This window comes from Herpailurus yagouaroundi, unplaced genomic scaffold (assembly GCF_014898765.1).
Source record: "Herpailurus yagouaroundi ecotype Mexico unplaced genomic scaffold, PumYag 355, whole genome shotgun sequence".
Taxonomy (NCBI): domain Eukaryota; kingdom Metazoa; phylum Chordata; class Mammalia; order Carnivora; family Felidae; genus Herpailurus; species Herpailurus yagouaroundi.
Genome location: NW_024412572.1, coordinates 3,951,885 through 3,962,432, shown reverse-complemented (window position 1 = coordinate 3,962,432; position 10,548 = coordinate 3,951,885). Strand labels below are relative to the sequence as shown.

At 42.5% G+C, this 10,548-nt stretch overlaps 1 protein-coding gene across 6 annotated transcripts in view; it reads left to right on the top strand.

The window, feature by feature from the left end:
* The first annotated feature begins 205 nt into the window (after positions 1 to 205).
* The window catches only part of DYRK4 (dual specificity tyrosine phosphorylation regulated kinase 4), a 49,953-nt gene continuing 39,610 nt past the window's right edge, over positions 206 to 10,548 (top strand). For 4 of the 6 annotated variants that reach the window (XM_040462791.1, XM_040462790.1, XM_040462787.1 and 1 more), the window contains exons 1-3: positions 206 to 308; positions 2,385 to 2,506; positions 6,888 to 6,981. In XM_040462791.1, coding sequence (XP_040318725.1) covers positions 6,895 to 6,981 — 87 coding nt within the window. In that variant the 5' untranslated portion in view covers positions 206 to 308; positions 2,385 to 2,506; positions 6,888 to 6,894. Of the gene's footprint in view, positions 309 to 547; positions 831 to 2,384; positions 2,507 to 6,205; positions 6,277 to 6,887; positions 6,982 to 10,548 lie in introns of those variants that run through there. The other 2 variants (XM_040462789.1, XM_040462788.1) reach the window with 2 other exon arrangements.

Genomic DNA, 10,548 nt, shown 5'->3' with positions numbered 1-10,548 from the left:
GGATGTCCTTCAACTCTGGGGCGATTGAATTGGAGCAAAGGGAAGAGGATCTGGTGTGATCTGGTGTGAGGATCTAGGATCTGGTGTGAAAGGTGGTTTGGACCGGTCCAGAGCCCAAGTTCTTGCAGGTCCGGAGTCACAAAAAGGGTGGACAGAGTTTCCCTAGCGACTGGAGGAGGGCGTGGTCCCCGGCCCGCGCGGGCGGGCCTGCGGGCGGGGTGTTGGAGTGAGTGTCCCGCAGCGGCCGCCCGGCAAGTCTGCGCTAGCCCGATGCAGCTCCTCCCACCTTCTGCCCGCGTGGGGACCAAGTAAGGCCGGGGTGGGGGTGGGGGGTGGACGCTGGCGGGCCAAAGGCTCTGGGGCTGTGGGGAAAGAATGTGGTGCGGAGCGGGGTCAAGGGAGGTGCAGAGCAGAGAATGCATGTAGTAGAAGTGTGGTCAGAGGAGAGAGAGAGGCTGAGTGTGAGCGCGGACTGGAGGAAAGTGCTCTGAACCGCTCTGTCCTCACAACCCAACGTGGATACAGTTTCCTCCTAACAGAATGTTGCATCGCTGACCTGGGCTGAGTGCGTGGTGGAGAGAGGTGGATTTTAGGGAGGTCATAAGACCTCTCCTGAAATCGCTTCCAGCCCTGGCCTCAACAACGTGGGGCACAAAATTTCTTCCCCTTTTATTTATCTTCACGTCCTGGCTGGTCCTCCTGGAGGTCAAAAGTGAGCCCACGACCCCACGCCTCACGTGGACGCCCTAGGATCTGGCTGACACGAGCCTATTCTGACCCTGCACGCCTCCGTTGCTCAGCCAGAGCCCAATGCAGGGCGACTCAAAGCGGTGGGTGGATCGTACGTCCAGAGCAACGCTTTCCTTTTGGTGATACTTGCCACTCCAGGGTGATGCTCCTTTTAGCAAATATTTTCCCCAAAAGAGGGATGAAGAATACAAAATTTGGGTTTTTAAAAAATCTGATTTAAGTTGATTTGTGCTACTTGCTACGTTTGAAATGTCCATTAGTCAATTCAGGGCTTAAGTAACTTGTGAACCCTCAGACCTGTTTTAAAATGACTGATGGTCAAAAGTGCAAGGCCATTTATAGAAAGTTCAGACTATGAAAGGACAAATGGGTCCTTTGTTGCCAGTCTTGCTTGAGGGACTTCATCATTTATGTGTGTTGGGTACGTAAAATCGAGGAGTTCTAAGGAATTCTCCAAACCTGGACTCTGCTAATTGGTCTGTTATTTCCCTTGTCTGTTTTAGTCCTTACCGAGAGGGTAATGATAAACCCGAAGGCAGTCTCTAGTAGTGTGCCAGCCATTCTTTGACTTCGCCTTCCCCGACTCCGTACTGTTGTCAGGAACTTGGCTAGAAAGATACTTCTCAAACCTGCCGAAGACCCAGTCTTGGGAGTCATTGGTTTTAGCTGATGCCAAATCCAACATGAGTGTGTTGTGATGGCTAAAAAGGGAAAATACTGGTCTAGGCTTCATTAATAGAAATATAGCAAACAGATGAATGATGTAAAGGTCTTCCTGCCTGAGTTAGCACTGATCAGTCCATAACCTAGACTCTAGAAAACCGTAGCCTCTTAAAGCAAGGTCATCAAAAAACTAGACAGTAGAGAGGAATAGTTACAATATAGGTTCTCTCCATCATGCCTGGATGCTGTATCATATGAAGAGGCGTTTGAAATAAGACTCCAGGGGGCGCCTGGGTGGCGCAGTTGGTTAAGCGTCCGACTTCAGCCAGGTCACGATCTCACGGTCCATGAGTTCGAGCCCTGCGTCAGGCTCTGGGCTGATGGCTCAGAGCCTGGAGCCTGTTTCTGATTCTGTGTCTCCCTCTCTCTCTGCCCCTCCCCCATTCATGCTCTGTCTCTCTCTGTCCCAAAAAATAAATAAACGTTGGAAAAAAAAAAAAAGAAATAAGACTCCAGAATGCCTGGAGATGAGTAGGTTCCAGAGAAGCAAAAGCCACTGTTTTGAATATTCAAGAACTCTTGAGTAGAAGAGAGGGTAGATGTGTTCTTTGTTGTTCTGCAGAAGATAACAAGTATCGGTGGAGGGTATGTTGTTCAATATCATTTCTTCCAACCAACATTTGCTGGGCACCAATCATATGTATCAGCAGCCGGATGAGAAATGAGTTGCCTGGAGGAACAGTGAGCTCTGTCAGAAATATTCAAGCAGAGACTGAGTGATTGCCAGGGATACCCTAAGGAGGATTTCTCCCAGGCAGGAAATGGATGAATGGCCTCTAAAACCCCTTCCAGCTGTGAGAGTCCACAGACCATGAAGGGTTTCAAGGATAATTGCAAAGGGACCCAAGGAGTTCTCTTTGCAGAAGTGACAGTAAGTTAAATGCATTAAATACATTGTCTCTTGTTCACAGAAATGCAAAGGGAGTCCCTGCAAAGTTCTTCACTGCCACAATTTCTGCCCCAAAGGTAGCTCTCCAGGGCATAAAGAACTAGCTACTGAACAGCTACAGTAAAAATACTAAAACCATACCAGGTAAATCTCAAAAGATATATATCCTTTCTGGGCATCGAAGATTGGTGTACATAGATAATGCATTATGTATAAAATACTGTGTCTGCAGTCCACTGTTTATGGGTCTGTCATGCCCACAAGACTGAACTCCATGAAAGCAAGGATTCTGTTCTATTTATCTCTCAATCCCCCATGCTTAACACAGTTTCTGACATTCAGATGGTGATTTCAAATTTTTTTGATGAATTAATCTAAACTGTCTTAGATTTCTCTTTCTTCAGAACATTTGTACAAAGGCCTTTCAGTAGACAAGTCATTGTCCATGCCCCTATGAAAAATATAAAAAATAAAATAAAGTAAAATAAAACAAAATCCAAGTTCATCATTCCTGCCCCCAAGAGATTCACAATCAAGATGAGATGAAGTGTCTACCCCTAAAATAATTAACAATAAAGTTGTTGATCAAGTAACACAAGCAAAAATGCTGAAATCCAGAGGAAAGAGATGGGTATATAAGCTGGAGAGGTAGGGAAACTGATCTTCATGTAAAATAATAGGAGTAATTTTTAAGTCTTAGTTTCAGTTTTCAAAGCAATATTTAGCTCTGAGATGAATTTATTTGTTTTCTCTAATCCTTCATGCAACAGTTATAAACAAGCTATAAAACATACTCTACATAGTTCACCACTTATTTTGAGGATAAAACATGGTATTTGTGAAGCTTTGAGTGTGGACTAAGTGTCATGGATTAAATGGAAGTTAGATTGAATGCATTCTTAGGGGAAAAATGGCACAAAATAGTCTTTGAGAACCACAGAATTATCCAAAGTCACAATAGAATTTTTCCCCCAATCTGACAATATTTAATAAAGTTAGAATCAAAGAAGCTTAGAACTGAAAGGGACATCAGAAGTCATCTGGTCCAGTTTTACAAATCTTACAAATGGGGAAACTGAGTCTCGAGAAGGCACATGACTTGCTCAGAATCTGTCTGGGGCAGCACTGAGATGAGACTCCAAGATCCCTCAGCATCTTCTTCAGGTCTTTGTGTAGTCTTCACCGACAGGGCACCTGAAGCTGAAATGAAGAAAAAGCTCCACTTGCCAGGAAAGAGGCACGTGGACTTGTATGGTGTCCCACATCCTTGGGAAGTAGATGGAGGGAACATTTGATACAGAGCCCTGGCAGAAAGAATTATATTCATTCTTCCCCAGTGTTCAGATTTTACAACCTCCACATCAGATTGATGGCCCAAATTCTACCGGTTCTGTCCCCCAAATTATCCCAGGTTCCCACTTGCACTCTGTCCTACTATCATTGCCTTGGTTGAGGCCCGCATCATGTCTTGCGTTAGATGCTCCAGACAGCTTCCTACTTGAGCTCCTCCAAACCTTGCTCCATGGCATTGCCAGAGAGATGATCCTAAAGTACAAGTCTGATTTTTTCAGGCTTAGAATAAACCATGCGACCCTTTCTTTACAGTCTAACCAGCTCTCTGGCCCTCCACCAGCAATGTCCATGTACTCACACTTTCTGGAGAAGGCACTGCTCTTTCATACTTTTTGTGCCTACACAGTCTTCTCCAACTGCCCTCGACTCCATTCCTGTCCTGTTTATTCCGCAAGGACAATTCTACTCTGCTTAAGTGCAGAGGCTTCCTCAGCTCTTCCAACAGACGTTAGTCATCCCTGGAAGTGTGCTCCATTAGCTCTTTGCACAGGCCTCTATTAATGCCATGATCACGTGCATTGTAATGATCATGTACGTTGTAATGTCCATGTGTCTCCCCTCCTAGATTACAAACTCTCCTTGAGGGCAGAGGCCATGTCTGGTTTGTCAGAGGAATTATCTCAGCAATGTTTGTAGAAATGAAAGAAGGAAGGGAAGAAAGAAGGGACATTATGATCATTTGAAGAGAAGCAACTATTACTTTTTGTTTGCTTTTGCATAGGACTTTTAAATAAATCAATTAATTAATTAACTACATGCAAGTTAGTTAGCATATAGTGCAATAATGGTTTCAGGAGTAGATTCCAGTGATTCATCCCCTATGTATAACACCCAGTGCTCACACCAACAAGTGTCTTCCTTAATGCCCCTTACCCATTTAGCCATTCCCCCCACTCCCAACCCCTCCAGGAACACTCAGTTTGTTCTCTGTATTTAAGAGTCTGTTATGTTATGTCCCCCTCCTTGTTTTTATATTATTTTTGCTTCCCTTCCCTTATGTTCATCTGTTTTGTATCTTAAAGTCCTCATATGAGTGAAGTCATATGATATCTGTCTTTCTCTGACTAATTTTGCTTAGCATAATATCCTCTAGTTCCATCCAAATGGCAAGATTTCATTCTTTTTGATTTGGTCTAGTTGCAAATGGCAAGATTTCATTCTTTTTGATTGCTGAGTAATACTCCATTGTATATATATATGCCTCATCTTCTTTATCGCTTCATCCATCGATGGACATTTGGGCTCTTTCCATACTTTGGCTATTGTCGATAGTGCTGCTATAAACATTGGGGTACCTGTGCCCCTTCAAAATAGCACACCTGTATCGCTTAGGTAAATACCTAGTAGTGCAATTGCTGGGTCATAGGGTAGTTCTATTTTTAATTTTTTGAGGAGCCTCCATACTGTTTGCATAGGGCTTTATTTATTTATTTATTTATTTATTTATTTAATTTATTGGCAAATTGGTTTCCATACAACACCCAGTGCTCATCCCAACAAGTGCCCTCCTCAGTGCCTGTCACCCACTTTCCCCTCTCCCCCATCCCCCATCAACCCTTAGTTTGTTCTCAGTATCCAAGAATCTCTTATGGTTTGCCTCCCTCCCTCTCTGTACCTTTCTCTCCCCCTTTTCCTCCCCCATGGTCTTCTGTTAAATTTCTCAAGATCCACATATGAGTGAAAACATATATAGTATCTGTCTTTCTCTCACTGACTTATTTCACTTAGCATAACACTCTCCAGTTCCATCCATGTTGCTGCAAATGGCCAGATTTCATTCTTTCTCATTGCCAAGTAGTATTCCATTGTATATATAAACCACATCTTCTTTATCCATTCGTCAGTTGGTGGACATTTAGGCTCTTTCCATAATTTGGCTATTGTTGGAAGTGCCACTATAAACATGGGGGCACGAAACAGGAACCCTCTTGCACTGTTGGTGGGAAGGACTTTTTTTATGTTGTGTGTGTGTGTGTGTGTGTGTGTGTGTGTGTGTGTGTGTGTGTGTTAAAATTAAAGTCCCCACCCCCCTCTCTCAGCTCTGTCCCTCAAAGGTAATTAACTTGATGGTTTAATTTTCTATATTCCTGAATATGCCTGTGTAAAGTCATGCAGACATCTTGGTTTTCCTTAAATAAATATGGAATCATTCATATTATTCTGTTTTATTCAATATATTACAGGCATACATAGAAATATGCTTCATTTTTTAAATGATCACATCATAGTCTATAATACATATTGCTGCATTTTTAAACTTCTCCTTATATAGAGACAAGTAATTTCTGATTTTCCAACATTATGCTGCAAGAACAGTGGATGTGACTTGTCTTCAGTCCTCTGAATAATTTCAAAATTGTGATGCTGTCACTATTATAGTGTCTGTAAGAACCTAAACAATGGAATGGTAGGCAGAAGCCAGGATAACATTTGCACTGATTCCCTTTCTGTCCTTATTCATATATTCCCGATTCCCTTGGCTCTTGCTAGAGTTGGAGGCTGACAAGGGACTTCCAAGGGACACAAAGCAGAGTTCCAGCATCCATCTGCTTGTGGAACAGGTGTGTAGCAGTGGCATGAGAGCCTCTAAGACTCTTCCACTCACATAAATCACCACTTTGACTAGATGCCATAAACTTAAGTTGAATTAGTTCTTCCTCTTGCAGCGAGTTCATTATTCAAGGAGCTGTGCCCTGAGTAAAGAAGGTGCAAAAATGGCTAAATGAGATCCAGGGAAAGCATTTCTACCAATTGTCCTTTTTTTCTCTTTCTATAGGCATTCAGCTACCAAGTAACTGCTAATGTATGTATCTTTCAGAGTGTAAGGTGTGTGTGGCAAGAGAATGTTTTACTTTGCAGTGAGCTAGAGGAAATGGGTCTTTTTGTTTGGTGTCCTAAACTGCTGGCCACATTATTAGCTCATCTTTCTTCCTTGGCTGCCATCTCCCTCTGCTCTGAGCACCCAAAGTCTCATGCCAAGACGCCCCCTCTCCTGACATCATCAGTCACCAGAAGGGAAACAAAAGGAGTAACAGAGACTCAGTCACTGTTTCAGGCCCGCCACCTACTTCTGTCTCCAAGCCTGCCCTGTGTTCTTCCTGCCTTGGGTGTTGGGGCCATTACCGACACTTTGCTCCTACTGCCAATTTTCTTTCTACCCTTCCTCCTGTAGGACTACAATGGATGCTCAAAAGCCAAGGAAATGCAGTTTAACATCCTTCCCGGTTTTGAAAACAAGAAAGAAACAGGATGTCAACCCTGTGAAGGTAAAGATCCTTGAATTTCATTTGGGGAGTAGGGGTATCATTATGAAGACTTTGGGACCCTGGACCCAGTGGTGACCACTGTGCCCCAAGCACCTCTGATGACAGTGTGAGGGGAAGGGAACTGTGGGGGGACCAGGCTGGTTGGTAGAGCCAGGTCGGGCGGGCTTGGAGGGAAATTGGCTACAGGGCCAGAGTGTAGTGTCATGAACTCCAGAACTGTAGGGCCTTCATCGAACAGGTAGCCTGAGGCTATGTCTCTTCTACAGTGTCTTGTATTGTGCTCCGTATTTCTGGAACCACACTAGAAGTGTCCCAGAATGTTCCAAACATGTATGCAAGAAATTTCCAGAAAACGTCTGTGTGTGTGTGTGTGTGTGTGTGTGTATGTGTGTGTGTGTGTGTTCCCTAACACAGACATGGTGCCTTCCTTTTTACCTCAAAACTAGTAAAATGCCACAGCACTGAAGGTAATTTTGTGATGTGGTGACTTTGTGATCACAAGATCTACTTCTAAATCAGGCGTACTTTTTCATCTAATGCCCTCAGTTTGAATTTCACACTTTCCTCAAAAGATCGTATTATTTGGGGTCCTTGCTCTGAAAATTCTGTGGCAAACTTGAGTCCGGGGCATTAGGTTTGACCTTGAGTCCTGCTCGTGTCAATGCTTTGAAGAACTGGAGTTCAGCAGCCTATCTGAGGCCTGGTGAAAGTTTTCCTCCCTGTAGATCACACACCACCTCCTTAAAATTATGACTATTAGGTCACCTCCTCCAAGCAGTGTTGCTGATTTAACCCTGGCCTTCTCCCCCTCAGGGTTATAACTCATAAAAATGAATCCTGATGTCCGTTGTTCCCCATCCCTATCCCTGCCATTATCACATACAACAAAACCATTATTTTATAATTCATAGGTACAAAAATTTATTAATACCTAAAACATTTCTTTTGACAAAGCAAAAATTAATATTTAATTTAAAATAGTAAATCTACATCAAACAGGATAATAAAGGCAACATTCTGTTCACATTTAAAACTATTATACAAACAGAATGGTCTTGGTCATGACTTAGAAAAATCACCATGAGTTTTGCAACTTACATTTGTTTTAATCTGCTTGAGCTCCTGTTTACTGAGTGCTTGGATGACTCTCACATGAATCTTAGAGGCAAGTACAATTATTATCCCGATTTCTGAGATTCAAGTGAGGTTAATTAGCCATGGCCATAAACCATTGAGTGGCAGATGGAATTCAAATCCATATTCTTTTTTTTAATGTTTATTTATTTTGAGAGAGACAGAGCATGAGTGGGGGAAGGGCAGAGAGAGAGAGGGAGAGAGAGAATCCCAAGCAGGCTCCAGGCTACCAGTTTGGAGTCCAGTGTGGCTCTTGAACTCACAAACTGTGAGATCATGACCTGAGCCAAAGTTGGACCCTTAACCCACCGAGCCACCCAGAGCCCCAAACCCATATTCTTAACCACTCTATTCATTGCCTCTTTGCTGAGTCAGGTCAACTCTGTTAAATGTTGTCCTATAAAATTCCTTCATATATTTATATTAATTTTAAGGAAAACCTATTCTGCTATAGTTGCCACAACAAGAATTGTCAAAAAAAATTTAAAAATCATGCTGAATAAAAATTCATTTATGTTGTATTTTTTGTAACTGCCAGCAATTGACAATACCATTTAGAAATACTGTCTAGGGGCACCTGGGTGGCTCAGTCGGTTAAGTGTCCAACTCTTGATCTCAGCTCAGATCTTGATCTCAGGTTCATATAAGTTCAAGCCCTACATTGAGTTCCATGTTGGGCTCTGCGCTGGGCATGAAGCCTACTTTAAAATTTTTTTTTTTTTAACGTTTATTTATTTTTGAGACAGAGAGAGACAGAGCATGAACGGGGGAGGGGCAGAGAGAGAGGGAGACACAGAATCGGAAGCAGGCTCCAGGCTCCAAGCCATCAGCCCAGAGCCTGACGCGGGGCTCGAACTCACGGACCGCGAGATCGTGACCTGAGCTGAAGTCGGATGCTCAACCGACTGAGCCGCCCAGGCGCCCCACTTGGGAAAGGTTTTAAAGGCCACTGAAATCAGAATCTCTTGGGATCATGAACACTTTTTTTTTTAAAGTTCTTTTCTATCATGTGGGGACAGATGTCTATTTAGACACCAGCTATGAGACCTTGGTTAGATTGTTAAGGCTCTTTCTTGGTTGTGAAACTTGGTATAGTTATTCCTACAAACCCCCTCTCCCGTTGCGGTGGAAATTAATGAGATAAGAGGATGAGCTTGCCGGCGGAGGGCCATTCAATATTGGTTTCTTTTACCTTCCCTCCTCTTCATTGAACAGAAAGGGGTTTCATGTAGCAGACAGACTTAGTAATGAGTCTTCCACAGTGAAAAAAGATCTGAGGGTTTACACCATCTCATTTCTTTATTGGTGCTCCATAGGAAAAACAAGCATTCTGACCATTGGGTATTGCAAAGAAACAGAAGTCACAGTCAATTATAGCTGAAGAGAGAAAGAAAGCCAACACATCCATTCCCAAAGGAGAGTGCTTACTTACTTTTTCCCATTTTCTCATTGGGACCCATGCTTCCTTCTGAGATCTACATAATAAGTACCAGTTCCTTTGTTTTGCATTCCCATTGGTGCTCTTGGTTTGGAGAGAGAAAGACTGCAAATTGCCTTCTGTTGCTGTGACAAGGAAGTGAAACAGGCAGACATGGAGAGTTTCTATGAGTATCAGAATTAATCAGACTGAATAGGCAACTTCCATTGAAAGTGACATTGGAGGTGGAGATATGGATATGTTAGAAATACGACCTCCTCCCCTATGTATGTTTAGCCTTTTACCTTTGCTTCTTTCAGCAATATTGAGGCAGTTATCACCCCCACTTTATAGAGGAGGAAACTGAGATACAAAGAGATTAGATTAAGCAAGTTACCTAAAACCATTCTACTAATAAAAACTGAAATCGGGATTCAGATTTTATCTAAATTCATTAATGCTTTTTAAAAATTATTATTAAGTATTGAATATCTAAAAGAATATTTAAGTATGTGTGTAGGGTGTAAAGAATAATAATGCAATGAACACCCTTGTGGGTATATATTACACAGTTTAAGGAAGTTTAAGGAAGAAGTCTCCTATGTGTCTCTCCCCATCTTACGTTACATTGACCCCTCTGAGGTAACCACTCTTACATGTTATTTCATTTCTTTCTCTACATGTTTATAATCCTTCTAAACTATGTATTGTTTAATTTTGCATGTTTTTGGATTTATATACATGGAATCGTGCTGTTCATTTTTTGTTCTACAGTCACTTCTCAGGCCCAGTACTAAGTCAGCATACCCTGGTACAGCATCTGGCTTGGATTGATCAGGTCTCCATTCTGATTGCTCAGTGCCTATGTCCCTTAGGTACTGTCCATATCAATCCTTCTGTTCACAGGAACCTGTTTATAAATCAGTTTCACTGCTGTATTCAATTGTATGGGCATATCACACTTTTTGAAGTTTTGCAGGTGATGGCATGTGGTTTTTTGCTGGTTTCTGCTATCA